Below are 19,275 nucleotides of genomic sequence, written 5' to 3' on the forward strand. Positions count from 1 at the left end.
TGAGAGGCAGTGAGGGTCCCTGGGCCATGGAGGCAAGGAAGGAGTGGCTGACCTGCAGAGAGGCAGCAAAGATGGCTGTGACGCTGGGACAGTACTGCAGGACACAGGGAGTGACCGACCGCAGGCAGACATGTTGCGAACAGGCGCCCAGGACAGGTGGAGCGCAGAGCGCAGGGTGGAGGGGAAACCGCTGGACAGCAATGGGGGCTGGGAACGGGGCGGCCTTGGAGTAGGCAGGAAGGGACGCAGACTGCAGGCCAGTTTGCCAGTCTTGGCACAGCGAAGGGTGGATGGCAATGGGCAGGAGGAAGTGGCCTCTTCAAACCTTGTTGTTGGAAGGGTACAAATTTTAGGCCAGGCTCTTTACCACGGATCCGGCGGGTAGGGTGGGTGGCGGGGGTGGGATTCGGGATGGAGTTTGGGTCAGGGTTAATTGGGAGGGATGGGCGGGCAGGGTTGGGAGATGGGTGGGGGTGGGGGTAGGGGTGGGGTGGGGATAGGGTAAGTAGGGGTGGGGGTGGGGGGGTACAGGGGATAAGAGCCAAGCTCCAGGGTATGAGAAACAACCTTACTAATCAGAGATAGAGAACAATTACATGTGGAGTGCTGAGGCCAACGAATACCTGCAGGAGAAAACAGTCATCCACCCAAGACCCAGAAGGGAGAAGTAAAGGATGGGTTTATAGGAAACAAGGAGGGATTTGAGGACCAAAGGGTACCGCGCGGGGCACCTGACTGGGAGAGATGAAGGAAGAGGGTCGAGGTCAGTGCCCAGAGGGACCAGGCTGGGGCAGAGATGCTGACAGCGAACCTGTGAGTCCGCTCAGCGAGGTGGGCGGGGCACGAGCCCTGCACTCAAGGGAGGACTCTCCTGCAGACAGCGTGGGAGTGTGTGCAGGGAGGGAATGGGGGAGCCAGGAGGCTCCAGGCCCAGAGCACGGGCCCCCAGCAGAGGGGAGCGCTGAGGTCCAGGAGTGAGGAGAGCAAATGCGACAAGAGGGACACAGGGAGGGGAGGTGGCGTCCACAGCAGTGACACCCCGGGCGGGGGTGGCCGTCACCTTCACCCGAGAGGGCTGCGGGCAGGGCCCCAGGAGGCCTAGCTACACATGGCCGGGGGGGAACAGAGTCCTGCTCACAGCGACTGAAACCCAAAAAGCCACAAACAGCACCAACACCCGACCCCAGAGGCTGAGTGTGACGGGCCGCCTGGGGGCCGTGCACCCGGGTGAGGGTCCCTGGTGGAGGGGAGTGGGGGCGGGGCAGAGGTGCTGGGAGCCGGGGCACCGGGAGGCATCAGAGTCTAGACTGTCAGACGCGGGGGAAGGGCCTGTGAGACAGGACGACGAGGCTGACAGCGAGCACGTGGATGTAGCCGAGAGGCACCTGGGGTGGGGTGGGGGTGGGGGCTGTGTGGGTGAGGGCAGGGTGGTGGTGGCTGTGCCTGGGAGGGAGGCAGGGCTGAAGGCACGGAGAAGTCATTGAAGACAGCGTCTTGATGCAGGACAGAGCCTGGGAGCTAGGACAGAAGTGTGTGTTGAGGAAATCTGGGAATGCGCTGCACCAAGCTAGAGGGGCAGGGTGGACATGGAGGACTGGGGACGAGGCAGGCAGAGGGGAAGCGAGCGCGCAGGGAGCGGTGGGAGGGGACTAAGGAGAATGAGGCTGCAGGAGTGGCATCTCAGAATGTCGGGGATCACCATGTCCACAGAGGGCCTGAGAGTCACTCAAAGGTGGGGGGACGTGGTACTGAGAATGGAGGATGTGCAGGGGTGAGTTCATATAGCAGATGGCCTCAGGGTCGCAGGGTGGTGGAAAGAGGCTGGCCATGGTGGCAGCAGTGTGGGCAGGACAGCAAGGGAGCGGGCGTCGAGGCAGACTGCTGAGTGCACTGGCTGACTTGCAGGTGGCAGGGGAAGCAGGACTGGCTGGCAGAGGGGAAGAGGAGGGTCCCCGGACTGCAGTGGGGAGCACGCAGGAGATGGGCCCGGCATGGCTTTAAATCAGTGTCCAGGTGAGAGAGAAGTTAGGGTCCAGCTGCCATGGGAATGTGAACGCGGTGTTGGCTGAGGGAAGTTGATGAGACGGAATGGGACAGAGGGTGGAGGAGATGGAAGAAACGCCCTGAACTTGCGGGTTGCTCATCCCTGGAAAAGGCTGTCAGCGTGGAGGAGGGGAAGAAGTGTGTGCTCCCCTCTGCAGTCGTGGGCGGATCCCAAGGGGCAAGTTTGTAGGATGGGTGGTGCTGAGGTCTGAACGCGGGAGTAGAACACAGAAAGCAGCAAAAGTTCAGGCACTGTCAGAGCAGCCCCTTTGGAGAAAGTGCGCTAAGTGGCCAAAGTGACCTCATTGAAACAGGAACTGCGCCCCTTTGCACAGTCACCCGGCACGCACACAGGAAGTGCTAACAGTCATCTCTGGGACTGGGGATGGACTCGTTTGGACTGAGCCCAGCATGTGAGTGGAAAGAAGGCTAAAAATGGCAGAGGAGCAGTGGTCAAGCACTGTGGTGAAGACGTGCTGCGGTGACCACGGGCTGTGTCCCCCACGTTCAGTGTGCCTGTGCTATAGGCAACGCTGCAGTGTGTCACTGTCAGCCGAGTCGCAGGGGAGCCCTTTAAAACTCGGGGGGTGGGCTTTGACTTAGTGTGAGAAGGATAAGCAGCAAATTAGCCAACGGGAGAGAGCACGTCTAGGGTGACAGACGCCAGGGCTGGGGGCAGAGGGCTCTTCTCTGAGTCATCTGACGCAGAGGACGAGAGTGAAGGCCTGGGACCTGGGCTGACAACCTGCACGTGGCCACAGTGAGGAGGGGACACATCAGCAACCAGCCAGCCTCAGGGTGGCGGGAGGAGGCACGAGGGGCCCTTGTGGGGCATGCGGAGGTGTGGGAGGGGAGGGGCTGGCAGTAGAGTCTTGCGGGAATGAGCTGGATGCAACCGGAAAAGGGGAGAGGAAGAAAGGAGCAGGAGACATAAGGAGAACCCAAGGGGAGGCGGCGGCCACAGGCAGCAGAACCTGTTCCGGAGCAGAAGGCAGCATCGGGTCGGACAGAGTTTGCCCAGGGACCGCAGATCAGAAATGTGCTCCTACTCCCCAGAGAGGAGAGACTGTGCAGAAGTGACCGGCACTGGGTGGTGCAGACAGGGTGGGCTGAAGAGAAGCAGCAGAGGGAGCCTTCCCTTAGCAAAAGGCCCAGCCTGGAGAAACGGGCCACGCACAGAGAGAATGAGACTTGGACAGTAACACTGGGCAGCGGGGAGACACCTGTGGACAAAAGGCATGGTGGCGAGGGGTTCCCAGTGCAGGGCGGATGGCATCAGCAAGGGCCAAGAGGGAGACGGAGCTGAGCGTGCAGGGCGGCCTGAGAGCCTCAGCGTGGGAACGCCAAGTGGAAGAGCGCTGGGAGGCAGTGGCAGGAGCAGGGTGTGTTGGGTGCTGACCGCCCCAGCTTCTCTGTGAGGGCGAGGAGTTTGGGCCATGCTCTCTGCTAAGGATCTGGTGGTAAAGGGGGCATGGTGGGGGCCGGCACAGGGTGGCTGCAGGGCTGGGATGATGGGTTAGATGGGGGGCAGGGCTGGGATTAAAGGAGTAGGGAATGGGGTGAGCAGTGGTTCTGTGCAGCGGGGGGATGAGCTGAGTTCCAGGCGCTGAGAAAGAACTGCTTCCCTGGTAGCTGCGAGATGAGAGCTGCGTGTTGATGGTGAGAACCACCCCAAGCAGTCTTGTAGATCAGCCTCAGGGCTGGTGTGAGTGACACAAGGACTTGAGGACAGAGGTCTGGCTCTGCAGTTGCACCGTGTACTTGGTTTGAGAAGAGGAGGGGTGAGGACCGAGGAAAACGGGTAGTACTGCGTGCTCAGGAGGAGAATGACAGCACAGTATATTTTCAGAGTGCCTGGGATCACACAGGGGGTGTGGGTGGTGCAACAGGGGAGGGTAATGGGACCATTCACAGACTCTCCTGCAGACGGGGTGGAGTGGCGTGCAGGGAGGGAATGGGGGAGCCAGGGGGAGCCAGGAGGCTCCAGGCCCAGAGCACGGGGCCCCCAGCAGAGGGGAGCGCTGAGGTCCAGGGGTTGAGGAAAGCAAATGCGACAAGAGGGACAGGGAGGGTAGGAGGCGTCCATGCAGTGACGCCCCGGGTGGGGGTGGCTGTCACCTTCACCCGAGGGGGCTGCGGGCAGGGCCCCAGGAGGCCCAGCTACACATGGTGGGGGGACGGGACAGAGTCCTGCTCACAGCGACTGAAACCCAAAGAGCCACAAACAGCACCAACACCCGACCCCAGAGGCTGAGTGCGACGGGCCGCCTGGGGGCCGTGCACCCCGGGTGAGGGTCCCTGGTGGAGGGGAGTGGGGGCAGAGGTGCTGGGAGCCGGGGCACCGGGAGGCATCAGAGTCCAGACTGTCATCAGACGCGGGGGAAGGGCCTGTGAGACAGGACGGCGAGGCTGACAGTGAGCACGTGGATGTAGCTGAGAGGCACCGGGGGTGGGGTGGGGTGGGGGCTGAGTGAGCAGTGAGGCTGAGGTGGGCGTGTGGGTGAGGGTGGTGGTGGCTGTGCCTGGGAGGGAGGCAGGGCTGAGGGGATGAGGGGAGATGGGCGCCAGCGTCTTGATGCCCAGGAAGTGACATTCTGGGATAGAGGAGAGTTAGGTTGTGGCTGGGGCATTCGTGTGTGCAAAGGTGGGCTGGTCTGGGGTCTGGGGCCTGGGGAGGGCAGAAGGCAGATGTGCTGTGGGCAGGAACAGTGGAGAAGGATCAGAGGCACTGTGCCCTTAGAGCTGACTCAGAAGAGTGTAAAGAGAGGTGTGATAAGAAAGGAGAGATGCGGCCAGCGCCGTGGCTCAATAGGCTAATCCTCCACCTTGCGGCGCCGGCACACCGGGTTCTAGTCCCGGTCGGGGCACCGGATTCTGTCCCGGTTGCCCCTCTTCCAGGCCAGCTCTCTGCTATGGCCAGGGAGTGCAGTGGAGGATGGCCCAGGTGCTTGGGCCCTGCACCCCATGGGAGACCAGGAAAAGCACCTGGATCCTGGCTCCTGCCATCGGATCAGCACGGTGCGCCGGCTGCAGCAGCGGCCATTGGAGGGTGAACCAACGGCAAAAGGAAGACCTTTCTCTCTCTCTCTCTCTCTCTCTCTCTCTCTCTCTCTCACTGTCCACTCTGCCTGTCAAAAAAATAAAATAAAAAAAAAATAAATAAAAAAAAAGAAAGGAGAGATGCTCCAGGGAGCCCCGTGCGGGCAGGGAGAGTGCCCGGGACAGATCCACGGGGCTGCGAGCAGGGGCTGCCGCCTGCCGCGTGAGGGTCCCTGCAGCCCGGCGGAGCAGTGTCGGGGGGCAGAGGCTTGGGGCGAGATCCTGGGGTGGAAGGTCTGTAGAAGCAGGTAAAGGAACGGCGACGGGAACGGTTCCATACTGACGGTTCAATAGTGCTCTGGGCTGCGGGAGAGGAGGCGCCCAGGAGATGGAGAGCGGGGGAGCTGGCAGCAGCACGTGCCCTGCATGGCCGAGGAGAGGGCTCCCAAGGGAAGGAGGAGGAGAAAGAGGCGCTGGAGCCCAGCAGCTGAGAGAGCAGAGTGTGCTGAGAGTCTGGGATGACAGGGACCCGCGAGGAGGCCGCGGACACGGAGGACCAGGTGACAGTCTGAAGGACAGGGCATGGCGTGGGAACAAGGGAGACGAGAGAAGGCGGAGAGTGAGGTGGTGGCACCCTCAGACACGGGATCGTCATGACAGTGTAGAGCGGTGCAAACCCAGCGGGTGCACATAAGGTGGAACAAGTGTCTCCAATGATGGGAGGAGTCAAAACGCCAGAGGGGCTCAGTACTGGAGGAGGTGAGGGGGGACAGGCCACGGCGGCGGCAGTGCGGCCGGCTGAGGAAGGAAGCAGATGCCAGGGCAGACGCCCTGTGCTCCGCTGGCCTGGGAGGTGTCGCTGCGGAGACGAGAGGCCCTGGGGACTGCCCGGATCAGGCCCGAAACACTGGAGGTGAGGCTGAGGATGTGACTGGAAACAGAAAAGGACAGAGGTGCGTGAGGGGCGGGACGTCGTGAGTGACAGCCCCGGGGTCCTCGGCAGGGGGAGTGTACTGCACACTTCACCCAGAGGCACCGGAGGGTGATCTCGGGGATGAGCGGGTGGCGCTCAGAGGAGGCGGGCAGATGCTTCTGTCTCGGAGCAGGAGGCACCAGCAGCAGTGGGCCCTCCTGAGAGCAGGGAAAGGGCCGCAGGGACGCTGGGCATCTTTAACATGCATGGGGCACACCAGCAGGCAGCCTCGTGCTGACCAAACCCGGCTTGTGCCTAGAAAGCTGCTTGCAAACGGCAGGGAAGCGCTGGGGCCAGGGCGAGGACACACTTGCAGCGATCACGGGATCCCTCTCTGTGCTGTGTAAGGATGGCTGCCGGGAGGGAGGCGGCACGCGAGGTGGACCGACTGCACAGGAATGCGCCGAAGCACATGTTGGTTGGGGCCGTGAACCGAGAGGAGGAAGTATGGAAGGTGCAAATCGGAACTGCAGGAGACGCAGGCCTGGTGTCGAAGACATGAGGGCTTCAGGTTTGGGAGGCCTGATCCAGAGGACGAGGGGGAGGCTAAGGCAGGACAGGTTGCAGTGTGGTCCCTTTAGAGGGAGAGTCTTCAACCACGAGCACAGGCGTGGTGAGTGCGGTGGCCAAGCAGAGGAAACACTGCCCGGTCCCAGGGCGACGGCAGGGCAGGCGGGGGCACAGAGGTGCATTAGCTGCACGGGGCCCTGCTGGGCAGACAGACCAACGGAGGAGAGGACCGGGGGACGAGTGGGAGGTGGCAGGACGGGCTGTCCGGTCTGTGGGAACTCACGTGACGGCAGAGGAAGAGGAAGAGACGTCACGGGCAGAGGATGAGGAAAAGGCCGGCGAAGGGAAGGCGATGGCTAGAGCCAGTGGAGACCAGATGAGGCACAGTCAGTGCTGCCAGGGAAGGCGGGAAGTGGAGAGGACGGGAGGAGACGGAGGGGTGAGGGCAGGTCAAAGCGTAGACGCCCCACAGAGGGAAGAGCACGGACTCCGACAAAGGCATCGGGGAGTTGAAAGTGTAGGAGCCACAGAGAGGAAGGCAGACTGCCCTGGGTCAAGGCAACAAACGGAAGAAATGGGTCAGACACAGAAAGGCTGGAAGAAGAATGTGTGGGAAGCTAAGTCAGCACCCAGGGAAGCGCCTACAGCCAGGGTGGCAAGAGGCGCTGGGAGAACACGCCCAGCAGACAGCAGGTGTAGGGAGGGGCCTGCCGGGAACAGTGGCGCAGGGTGGGAATGAGGGGACGTACAAGCACCGGCAGCTTGCCGCTCGAAGCCTGCGGAAGGACAGCAGAAGAGGCAGACGGCAATGGGCAGGGGGACTCCCCGTGCTGCCGAGAGGGCGAGGAGTCCTGGCTCACGGAGCAGTGTGGACAGGGTTTGACTGGTGAGGGTGGAATGGAGGGCAGGGTCAGGAGCGGTTATATCGGGGGTTCACAACGTACCACGATCGTCCGAACTGGCAAAGAGGAGGAAGGGGAAAGAACGGAAGGAGTCAACCTGTGTTAAGTAGAAACACTAAGTTCTCACCTGTCAATCATTACTTTACATGGCAACAGGTGGGGCTGGGCAGAGCTGACACTAGAACAGTGTCATGTCCTGGATGGGAGTGACTCCGCGTCCTGTACTGAGCAGGAAGAGCAGAGCAGGGAAGACCACGCAGAGCGCGCAGTCGCTTCACAGAGCTGTCAGGCCGAAGCAGGGAGGGGCGCAAGGCTCGGAGGAGTGGGCTCTGCAGGGCACCCTGGCAGTCCGAAGAGAGCAGGCGCTGAGGGAACGGGACTAGGTCAGTGCCCAGAGGGACCAGGCTGGGGCAGAGACGCTGACAGCGAACCTGTGAGTCCGCTCAGCGAGGTGGGCGGGGCACAAGCCCTGCACTCAAGGGAGGACTCTCCTGCAGACGGTGTAGGAGTGGCGTGCAGGGAGGGAATGGGGGAGCCAGGAGGCACCAGGCCCAGAGCACGGGCCCCCAGCAGAGGAGAGCGCTGAGGTCCAGGAGTGAGGAGAGCAAATGCGACAAGAGGGACAGGGAGGGTAGGAGGCGTCCATGCAGTGACGCCCCAGGTGGGGGTGGCCGTCACCTTCACCCGAGGGGGCTGTGGGCCGGGCCCCAGGAGGCCTAGCTACACATGGTGGGGGGGGGGGGGGCAGAGTCCTGCTCACAGCGACTGAAACCCAAAAAGCCACAAACAGCACCAACACCCGACCCCAGAGGCTGAGTGCGACAGGCCACCTGGGGGCCGTGCACCCCGGGTGAGGGTCCCTGGTGGAGGGGAGTGGGGGTGGGGCAGAGGTGCTGGGAGCTGGGGCACCAGGAGGCATCAGAGTCCAGACTGTCATCAGACGCGGGGGAAATCCTGTGAGACAGGACGACGAGGCTGACAGCGAGTAAGTGGATGTAGCCGACAGGCACCCGGGGGTGGGGTGGGGTGGGGTGGGGGCTGAGTGAGCAGTGAGGCTGAGGTGGGCGTGTGGGTGAGGGTGGTGGTGGCTGTGCCTGGGAGGAGGCAGGGCTGAGGGGTCAGGGAGGGCAGCATCTTGATGAGGGAGGAGTGTGACGAGGGGGAAGGGGGCATCCGTGTCAGGGGATGCTGGGCCGTGGGGGGCCTGGAGGGAGAGAAGAGAGATGTGGGCTGGGTGGGAGAGTCCGAGGCAGGTGCTCCCTCAGTGCGCTGTCCCGGGTGGGGAAGAAAGGAGACACGAAAGGTCAGGGCAGCGGGATGGGGCTCACACCCTGAGGCCAGAGAGACGAGAGCAGGGGCTGCTGCCTGGAGCAGAGGGAGGCCACGGTGCAGTGCAGCCGAGTACCCCCGCTCACCATGGCAGCAACTTGGGACAGGGCACTCACCGAGGCCACTACCGCCGCAGGTGGGCGGGGTACGACAGATAGGAGAGCTACGGCACCAGGGGAGGGAACGCAGGAGAAAGGAACATCCCAGGCCCAGGAGGTGAGTGTGCAGTCCGTGCACAGGGTGACGGAGAGCAGGGCATGCTGAGAGCGGCGACCATGGGGCCAGGGAGGCAGGGCGAGGAGCAAGAAGAAGGTGAACAGAGAATCCAGAAACTGTCCAGCACGTGGGGCACAGTGCACGACAGAACGCATACAGGAGAAAGAGCACGGTGCAAGTCAGGCGAGAGAGGACGCGGGAGGGGGATGAGGCCCAGGGAGGATGCGGTCGTGGACCAAGGTGTGGCACCCTGGCAACGCCATGGCAGAAGAGCGCATGCTGAGAAGTGACGGGTGAACTGGGTTCAGTTCGGCAAGTTGGGGACAGAGCGGCTGGCTTTGGTGACATCGGTAGGGAAGATCAGGAATGCACCCGCTGTCACGGAAGAGATTCCCACGTCTGTCCTGCACGTGAAGGTGCACAGGAGGAACGGTGGGTGTTGCAAATAGAGGAGGGGCCCTTGGAGACTGACAGACAGCTGGGTGGTGGGAGGGGGAACTCTGCATCCCCTGTGGACCTGGGTGCCGAGCCAGAGTGCTGTGTGGCTTATGAGTTGGAGCGGGTGTTTGCTGGAAAAGCAAAGCGGCAGGAGGCTCTGCAGACGGCAAAGAATGTCACGAGTTTGTGGTGGGTCAAGCTCTGTAGAGGGAAAAGTCTGGAAAGGGGGAAGACGGAGTCCAGCCTCCCAAATTAAGGGAGTTCACAGTTCTCGGGGGAAGTCAGTGGAATGGGTGGTATCAAGGTCAGTGTACAGGAGCAGAACACAGAAGAGAGGCAAAGCTTTTCCTTAGAGAAGCAAACGTCTAGTGGTTTGGAGAAGTTTTTCCTTAGGAGAGAGCACAGAGGCCAGCGTGACTCGGGGTAAAGGGAGGAAACCGGGCAGCTGCTCACCGAGACGACACCGGCACCTGCGGAGAGCACGCGTAGGTCAGCGCAGGCCTGGGATGGATTCATGCTGAGTGCAGCGTGCGGGCAGAGGTGTGCCTGCAGACGGCAGAGGAGCCATTAGGAACTAACGCAGAATGGACGTTTCAGAGCGACTCTTCGATGTGTGCTTCTGGTTTCAAGGGTGCCGCAGTCAGACTCGTGAGGGAGGAGGGCCGCACAGGTTAGAAGGGTCAAGGTGAGATCACCAGGACGCTGGCCCAGGGGAGGCCCCAGTGGAAGGAGTATGGTTTGGGGAGTTTGCTTTCTCAGGCCTCATCCATTTGACAGGGAGCAGGGAAAACAAGAGGAGAGTGGTCCCTACTACGAAGGGGTCTTCAGACTGGAACACAGCAACGGTTAAAGTAGTGCAGCCAAGAGTGAGCGGAAGCAAGGGCCTTAGAGGAGCGTGGGGGGCAGGGGTCCTCCTGGGGGCAAAGGGAAGTGATGGGGAGAGGAACCCGCGGAGGAGACAGGAAGAGGGAAGGATGGGAAAGGTTGGAACGGGAGAGCTGGAGGAAGGGGTGGCTGGAATCGACGGAAGATCCCGAGACAGGAGGGGGTACTTCCAGAAGGGAAGGCAGCAAAGGGAGAGGCTGGAAAAGAGCCTAGGCAGGGAGGGTGCTCCAAGAAGTGCACACCCCACGGAGCCAAGAGCAATGCGTCTGGGAGTCACAGGCCGGCCAGCAGGCAGGAGGGAGTGGGTCACGTGTGACAAGGACACGGGAGTGTGAATGTGTGGCCATGACGCAGTACGGCAGGAGGTCACCTAGAGCATGCAGAGTTGCAAAAGGTACCCCCTGAAAGACGCAGTGGACGGGAGACAGGCCAGGCAGCGGCAGGAGGAAGGGGAGGGGAAGGGCCCAGGGTAGGCAACTAGGTCAAGGTCACAGGCCTGGAGGGCGGTCTCGGCTCAGGGAGGCACAGGCAGTACAGGGCTGGTTGTGGTGGGCGGGAGGGATGGGTGCTCGCAAAGCACTGAATGAGGCTGGAAAGATGCAAGTCTGGGCCGGGCTCTTCACTACTGATCGAGCGGCGGAAGACTGGTGGTGGGAACAGGGGCGTGGATGGGGTTGGGGCTGCCTGCGTTGGAGAGGAAGGCAAGGTTAGGAGCAGTGGGGGTTGTGGAAGGTGGGAGCCAATCAGTAGGTATCGAGAGGACATGAATTTGTGGACAGTCTGTCTAGCGTTGAGGTGGATGAGTGAAGGCCCGGAGACCCCCTATTCCACCTAGAGAGGCGAGAGAGGCAGTTCAGGCGGGGCGGGGAGGCAGAGGCTGCTTCAGAGGAAACAGGAGAAAAGAGGACCAAGGAGTTTTCTGCTGGGTTCAAAGACAGGAGTGCTATGTGCTAAGGAAGAGGGACAAGAGTGAGTGCCCAGAGGGACCAGCTGGGGCCAAAGATGCTGACAGTGAACACCTGTGAGTCCAGTCAGCTGGTGGCATGAGGGTTGGGGCCAGATGTGCAACAAAGCACAATTCTCATTCAGACGGGGTGGAGTGGCGTGCAGGGAGGGAATGGGGGAGCCAGGAGGCTCCAGGCCCAGAGCAGGGGCCCCCAGCAGAGGGGAGCGCTGAGGTCCAGGGGTGAGGAGAGCAAATGCAGTAAGAGGGACACAGGGAGGGGAGGTGGCGTCCACAGCAGTGATGCCCCGGGTGGGGCTGCGGGCAGGGCCCCAGGAGGCCTAGCTACACATGGGGGGGGAGGGGACAGAGTCCTGCTCACAGCAACTGAAACCCAAAGAGCCACAAACAGCAGCAACACCCGACCCCAGAGGCTGAGTGCAATGGGCCGCCTGGGGGCCGTGCACCCCGGGTGAGGGTCCCTGGTGGAGGGGAGTGGGGGCAGAGGTGCTGGGAGCTGGGGCACCAGAGTCTAGACTGTCAGACGCGGGGGAAGGGCCTGTGAGACAGGACGACGAGGCTGACAGCGAGCACGTGGATGTAGCCGACAGGCACCCGGGGGTGGGGGAGGGGTGGGGGCTGAGTGAGCAGTGAGGCTGAGACAGGCGTGTGGGTGAGGACAGGGCGGTGGTGGCTGTGCCTGGGAGGGAGGCAGGGATGAGGGGACAGGGAGGGCAGCATCTTGATGAGGGAGGAGTGTGAGGAGGCGTCGTGTCAGGTGACGCTGGGCCGAGGGGGGCCTGAGAGAGAAGAGAGATGTGGGCCGGGTGGGAGAAAATGAGGCAGGTGCTCCCAGAGTGCATTTTCAAAATGGGAAAGAAAGGATCCACAGAGAAACGTGAGGTTGTGCGGAGCCGGAGGGAACCCTCACCCGGGGCCACGGGGGCTTGAGCAGGGGCCGCTGGCTGGGGTGCGTGGATGCAGTGGGGTCTGTGTGGCGCTGGCAGCAGGACAGGTGCAGGGATGGGTCTAGGAGGTGGTGACCCTGGGAGGCCGGCTGCATCGCTGCCTGGGGGTGGGGGCAGGGGGAGGTGTGATGGTCGCCTGTCCTGCAGGAGAGGAGGCGGCAGCAGGATTTGCCAACCTGGGCCCAGCAGTTGAGTGCGGGACAGGATGGGTGAGAGCATGACAGGTGGGGGTAGGGGGCAGCCCAGTGGGTAAGAATAAAAGAAAGAGGAGATGTAACTTGAGAACTAAGAGGGAGAAGGCATGTTGAGAGGGCCAGGGAATGAGCTGTGCCAAGACGGCCTGGCAGTGACCACAAAGTAGGATATGACTGGGAATCGGATGGAATAGGCCGTGGAGGACGAGCCGATGGTGTGGGCGAGAGAACCGGGGAGCCAAAGAGCATCGGGAGGATAAAGGGGATGAGGCTGCAGATAGGGCGAGCACCCACCGTCAGAGAAGGGTCTCGAAAGGGTTAACAAGACCGGTCCTGTAACCATGTAAGCCTGATCTAGAGCAGGAGACGAAGGCAAACAGCAAACGTCTATGGAAAGAAACTGTCGGTAAGGAGGCTGTTGGCTCTGCATCGCATCAGGTGGTCAGAGAAGGCCTGATCACAAAGGCTCGTTTCTGCAGGGCAGTGCCAAGGGGACCCGCAATAGCAGTCCTCAGAAAGTCCCATGGCCTAGGCCACAGGTGTGTTACACGCTCGTTCTCAACACGGACAGCAGGTCAGGAAAGGAGTTCACACGTCCACTCAATGACAGAGTGCACAGTGCCTGGGAGGCACCGGACAGGGGTTTTCCCTGAGGTGAAAAAATGAAAATGCGTGGGTATACCACAGTGCAGTGACGTTCTGGAGAGATGGGCTCATTAACTGAAGTCAGATGAAAGAACGATGAACTGTCACATGACAGACAGTGTTTGTAATGAACAGAGAAAACAAACTCGGTGATCTCGGTACGGGTATCTTCTATGGAAGACTTCCAACTGAGCGACTGGCATTTGTTGGAATGGGTTGAGAGGCTGAAAAACATGATGCAGTAAAGCCTAATGGTCCAATAATAAAAATGGCCCTTGGCTCTGTGGTCTGCACAGGAGGTGGGACAGAGCGGTTAGACAGGGAGGGGCCTCTGCAGGAACCCCTGGCAGAACGTCCCACACACTGGACCGGCCCAGTAAGCGCCCAGGAAGGAAAGCTGCTCATTGAGAGTGGATGCGACACAGGAATGCCGCCTCGAATGCTTTTCTGACATGGTCCGGGTAAGTGAGGAATTCTTGGAGGAGAGGAGATCAACTTTTTCAACAAACTGCCCACATATCGTGGTGTTTACTTAAAGCAAATGTTTTCCAGACAAGGTAGATTTTTGTGCATTTATAAATCAATGGGAGCAGCAAAGGTTCAGACACCGTGGAAGGAAAGGCGAACTGAGGGGCCTGGAGGGCGAGTGTCTGTTGAACAGCGGGAAACTGGATGTGCTGACGAGGACAAGGGGCAGGAAGCGGAGAGTTTCAAAATGAAACAGTAACAGCTTTGATTGATCAAATACCCTGTGTCTGGGGCCATGCTAATCATCTCATTTCATTTCATTTCATCTTTATAGATATCCTACCAGGTTTACACAAATCAAATAACTGGTTCAAGGTCCCAGGTAGCATGCAGCAGGCCAGGAATTCAAATAGCTTGCTAAAACCAGTATTCCTTGCTATTCTACTCTGCTGTTTTCGAGCTAGAAAAGATCACAACCTGGGTTTCCCCTGTGGTTACAAGGAAAGCGGTTCTGAGAGGAGCCCTGCAGGGGCAGTGCAGAGGTTCTGAGGTGATGGCTAGAAGGGGAAATGCAAAACAGAGAGAAAGGGGGAAGACTCCTGTTACCATCTATGCTCTGGTACTTCACTTCTTCCACTGCAAAGCTAACCCTTTGGATTGGCCACAGATTACAAATTTTAGATTTCTGACTAAAACTAAAGAATAGAAAGGAGTTTGTTTGTAAACAGCTATCGGACGGGTGAAATATAAATTAACTGGTAGCCAAAGTTTGTAGGTCCCAGTTTTGAAACACAATTCTACTTTTTTCCTCCAAGACGCACAGACAAGACCTGGTAACTACATTCTGGCACTGATAAGGAAACTTTTAATTCTCTAAACACCAAATTTTTATAAATAAAACTCAACCGTCAAGCAAAAGAGTCCATAGCCAGCAGACCAAAGGTTGAAACCTCTGGGCTAATTTCTAAAAACTGTTTTAAAAAGAAGAGGGGCGAGAACATCTCCTCTATTCCTCTCACGGTGGACATGTTTTCTGTTGTTGCTGTTTTCCTAGAATATAGTAATCTATGTAACTTCTGTAATTTCAGTATTGTTGTTTTGTGCATTTTAGTATTGTACAACTGCATTGGTTGGGTTCTGTTACTGCCGCTCCCTGGGCTGTGAGTACCTGAGTTATCCATGATCAAAGTGAACCTGGGGGAGGGAATGGTTTTCTCCACTGGGAAGGGCAGGATTCTTCAATGGGTTCAGCAGTTTACCTCCCTCTGAAATTCAGTAGTGGCATCCCCTAAAAAACAAACTTAAAAATAGGGGGAGCAATTTTTTCAAAAGGTGAGATGGCTACAAGAAAAAGTAGAGAGTCTCCCAGCATGATGGCAGAAGCCACGGGGCTACATTTAAGGCTGAGCCCAGGTACTAGTCTGGAACAAGGGTAAAGAAAAGTAGCTTCACCTAAATGTTCGGCCAGCTTCATTGCTGGCCCGTGGGCACCCTTCAGACGAATCTAATGAGAGAGAAACAGCCGGAAAGAAAGTGAAGGTACAAGGAAAAGGAGCTAGAAAAACCTCACAAAGGGCTAAAGGAGGTAGTTAGAGGTTAAAGCCAGGTGGCCTAAATGAAGCTCACAGGAGAAACACTGGAGGCTGGATAGGACAGTGCCTTCCCACCCGGGGGCTGTGGATCCAGGGCAACTGCAGAGCAGACGTGCAGCTCCAACCAGGGCCGGAGGGGCCGCCCTGGGACTCAGACTCAGCAATGGTGCCAACTTGAATCTACCTCGTGCTGGAGTCTGAGCAGCCTGGTCCATGACCCCATCCAGACAAGACTGGGCAGGGGCTCCCAGGAACCCCCACCGAAGAAGACAGTCAGGAGAGGGCCACGAGAAGGCAGGCTAAGCCCCAGATGTCACGGAATGCTGGCCAGGGAAAATGGCTTACTCGAACTTTTTTGATTTCTTGTAACTCTGTAACTTCCCCAGTGTTTGTTAATTTTGTTAACCTCCGACTTTCCTGTACTTATTAGAAGTAAAAAATTGTTCAAAATATAAATGTGACACGTGTGCTTATTTCTATGAAAACTGCGTAATTTTGTGTTTTGCAGTGAATATGGGAAGAGAAGAACTCAGCTGGGAAAATGGGGTAAAGAAATCAAGCACAACAAATATCTGACATATGAGAGATCAAAGACCTTCCCAAATCCCCAGATTCGTAAATGCTGCCCTCGGCACCAGCAGCTGGCTCTCTCTTAGCAGCACTCCCCCTCCCCACCCCAACTGGGTAGCATCAAGTAGAGAAAGACAGCATTTCTCACGGGTGCTCAGTCATCAGCCTTATGCTACAAACCCTTCACAAACTATGTATTTTTACATTGCCAATAATTTACTAAATGTTGAAGTTTTCCTAGATGCACTGAAAGAAACAGGCCAGGATCCTTCAAGGAGCCATGAGGGGTGCAAACCTTCATCAATAGTTTTGATGTTCCAACAGAAAGCCCGAGTTCCTTTACTGGACTACCACTGTATATATTCAGTTTCACTTTTAAGATTAAACATTCAGCAAATTTTACTCACTTAGTTTTTAAAGTTACCATTCCCTCCAGTTTTACAAGCATACATGTGTACACGCGCACACCCACACACACACCCACCATCACTACATTAAATTCTGGAAAAGAACTATATTCTTGACGCCTGACCACGTGTCCCCACATTGTAAGAGCTTAAGAAGTATGGCCATCTTAGCCATAGAAGTATCTCCTCCCCTCTGGGGTTAGTACCTGCTGTGGGGTCGTCATCAGGCAAACGGACGAGGGTGTAACAGATTCCTGGTTGGTTGTAAGTGAGGCTGGCGGCTGGGATGCAGCACAGCACCTCACAGGAGTCTGACGGTTCCATCTGCACTGTTACCTTCTCCAGTAGCTGGTCATTGAGAGTATTGGTGCAGTCAAACTGAAAAGTCGGCAGATGGAAAAGGTGTGAAGAAAAGAGATGACTCCAACAAGTTGTTCCTTCCCACTAGTAACCTATGCCTCGGCTCTGGTGCCCCCTGTACCTTCTCTAAGTTACACAGTGGGGGGGGAGGGGCTGGCACTGTGGCACAGAGGCTTGGCATCCCGTATCAGAGCACTGATTCAAGTCCCAGCTGCTCCACTTGCGACCCAGCGCTCTGCTAATGCACCTGGGAAAGCCGCGGAAGACGGCCCAAGTAGCTGGGCTCCTACAACCCACGTGGGAGACCAGGATGGAGTTCCAGGCTCCCGGCTTTGGCCTGGCCCAACCCCATCCATTGCTGTCATTAGGGGAGTAAGCCAGCAGACAGATCTTTCTGTCTAGCCCTCTCTGTCACTCTGCCTTTCAAGTAAATAACAATCTTTTTTAAAAAAAAAAAAAAAAGTGGAAAATGAACTGTACTATGGGTCTCTTTGAAGATTTCCTGTAGGTAACATGAATAGTCTTGGTCTCGAGGTCTTTTCTTTACCTTATTCATCAGTTTCTCCTCCCTGAGACTGAGCTTAACTTAAAGACAAATCTGATGCCCAACAGTAAGCTCTCTGATCAATCCATTTGATTTACCCTGATATAAAATGTTTTTTTTTAAATAGGTTATACTTTGTTGTCCAACCTCAGACATTTCCATTCTATGTCCTCCTGGATTTTAACCATTACAAGTTACCCATCCTATGAAGCAATCTCTGGTGCTGAGAAAATATGAGATGCTGCCAAGTTAATTCTCTACAAAAGAACTAGAATCCTACATCCAAAGGGAGTGACACTTGTCCCACAGCTTACCAGTCTACGCTGGGTCCCTGCAGGAGCCCCGGCGGCTTCTCACCTGGAACACGATGTGGTGGGTGAAGATGTGCTTGATACAGCGAACAAAATACTCTGTCTCTGCTTCTGTCAGCTGAACAGGGTCAGAGGACTTGAACAAGGGCCCTAGGTTCATAAACTCGGGAATGGCCGCCAGTTGTTCTAGCACGGAGAAAGGAAAGGCACGTCAGACAAAAGGCAGGGAATTTACTCTGGATGCCCGAAACGCTTTAGCTTCCATCGCCTCACTGTAGCTGAACACTCAACTCGGATGTCCCCAAGCTGCAGTTAAAGAACCTGTTTAAGTACAGGAGTTTATACATTGAATTACTAAAAGAGAAAAAACTAAATTCCCAGTTTCTAAGAATTTGCGTTCCCTGTTCAGCAACAAGATACATATAAAACAACAGTCGTAGTAAGTTAGCAAGTCCTCCACGGGAACTCGGTAGCCTCAGCAGCTATGACCTACGATTTTCTGCCATGTAGGGAAGACCTTACTATGTTGACAGTGCCTAGGCGCAGGATCAATGTTTCTACTCATCAAATCCTACCTTGGAAAATGTCTTGTCTGGAAGGAGCCAACTTCTCGGGCTTCGTAGCCACAAGTGTAATTTCTATAAAATACAGATAGGAGCAATCAAGTGAACAGCACAGACAGTATGCAATGAGTAGAAGCTTCCAGCAGATACATACTGAGCTATTACTGAATCATACCGATAGGGCCTGTGTCAAATGGTGGGGGGGGCACATTCAAATTAAAATGTATTCAGTGAGCATATGTTTTGAAATAGTGAAGTAAGTCCTAACATAGATTTTGCTTTAAATGGACTGGCACATCCAAAAGCAAATACTCATAAAAGGAGGAACAATCTATAAAACAAATATTTTCAGGATCAAAATAGGAAATATCACTATATAGAATCAAAAGAAAAACTGAAAATGCTGAAAATTAAACATAAGATCTATCATTCCCAGTTCTGTATTCTCACCACTAGACACTTTCTTCCTTCCTCTTTGTTTTAAAGTCAGATATTTGTCCTATACCTTTGAAAACCATCTCTAATAGCAAAATTAAGAAAATGAAATAGGAGGGGACAGCACAATTACTGCTCTGAGACACACAGTGGCAACGGGCTTCTAATGCTCTAGCACTACGTTCAGGAAAAGAAAAACTTTCCATTTTGGACACTCTTCATATTCTCACTTCTAAGCAAAAATCAGGAGATTAAAGAAAAACCTAATAAAGTCATCGTAAGACTTAACATATTTGGGAATGAGGCTGGCATGGTGGTGCAGCAGGTTAATCTGCCATTTGCGACACATGTATCCTATACTGGAATGCTGGTTCGAGTCCCAGCTGCTGCACTTCCAGTTCCCTGCCTGAGAAGGAAGCAGAAGATGACCCCAGTGCTTGGGCCTCGCACCCATGTGGGACGCAGTTCATTGCCCTGGCTTCAGCATGGCCCAGAACTGACTCTTGTGGCCATTTGGAGAACGAACCAGTGGATGGAGAATTTCTCTCTCTCTCTCATTCTGCTTTTCAAATAAATAAATCTTTAAAAAAAATTTGGGGGAGTGACAATAAAAATAAGTATTGAAGAAAATATGCTAATATTTGAAAAGCTGCTCACACACAGGAAACCTAGCAGAGCTGACTGTCCTCATTACCTGCCTTCTGTTCAAAGACAGGAGCCATGGCCAGAGGAACTGATTTCATGTCGAAGGGTTTTTCTGAAGGTTCCAGCGTGTACTGGTGTAAAGCCTTCTCCATCCCTGGTACAGACACCGTCAGACCTGTGAAAAACAGAGAAGTTAGCATGATAGCCTCCTGTCAATCCTTGGATACAGGCAGGTCTAAATCTATAATATTAGCTTTCTGAACAAAGAGCAAAGTACAGCTATAGGTTTTATAAC

At 56.4% G+C, this 19,275-nt stretch overlaps 2 protein-coding genes across 5 annotated transcripts in view; one reads left to right on the forward strand and one right to left on the reverse strand.

The window, feature by feature from the left end:
- Positions 1-15,601, forward strand: part of MEST (mesoderm specific transcript) — an 80,584-nt gene extending 64,983 nt beyond the window's left edge. For all 3 annotated transcript variants that reach the window (XM_089328591.1, XM_089328593.1, XM_089328590.1), the window contains exon 13: positions 14,369-15,601. In XM_089328591.1, the coding sequence (XP_089184717.1) occupies positions 14,369-14,430 (62 nt within the window). In that variant the 3' untranslated portion in view covers positions 14,431-15,601. The remainder of the gene's footprint in view (positions 1-14,368) is intronic.
- COPG2 (coat protein complex I subunit gamma 2) overlaps positions 1-19,275 on the reverse strand; it is a 122,069-nt gene that overhangs the window by 18,376 nt on the left and 84,418 nt on the right. The window contains exons 17-21 of one of the 2 annotated variants that reach the window (XR_016231046.1): positions 19,030-19,155; positions 17,913-17,975; positions 17,384-17,523; positions 16,329-16,500; positions 9,904-9,996 (exon numbers count right to left, since the gene is read on the reverse strand). Coding sequence is in view for 1 of the 2 variants with exons in the window: in XM_070071310.2 (XP_069927411.1) it covers positions 16,329-16,500; positions 17,384-17,523; positions 17,913-17,975; positions 19,030-19,155 (501 nt within the window). In the remaining variant the exon portion in view is untranslated. The remainder of the gene's footprint in view (positions 1-9,903; positions 9,997-16,328; positions 16,501-17,383; positions 17,524-17,912; positions 17,976-19,029; positions 19,156-19,275) is intronic. The other variant, XM_070071310.2, reaches the window with a different exon arrangement.

Source organism: Oryctolagus cuniculus, chromosome 3 (genome assembly GCF_051225735.1).
Source record: "Oryctolagus cuniculus isolate XC-2025 breed Fujian yellow rabbit chromosome 3, ASM5122573v1, whole genome shotgun sequence".
Taxonomy (NCBI): Eukaryota; Metazoa; Chordata; class Mammalia; order Lagomorpha; family Leporidae; genus Oryctolagus; species Oryctolagus cuniculus.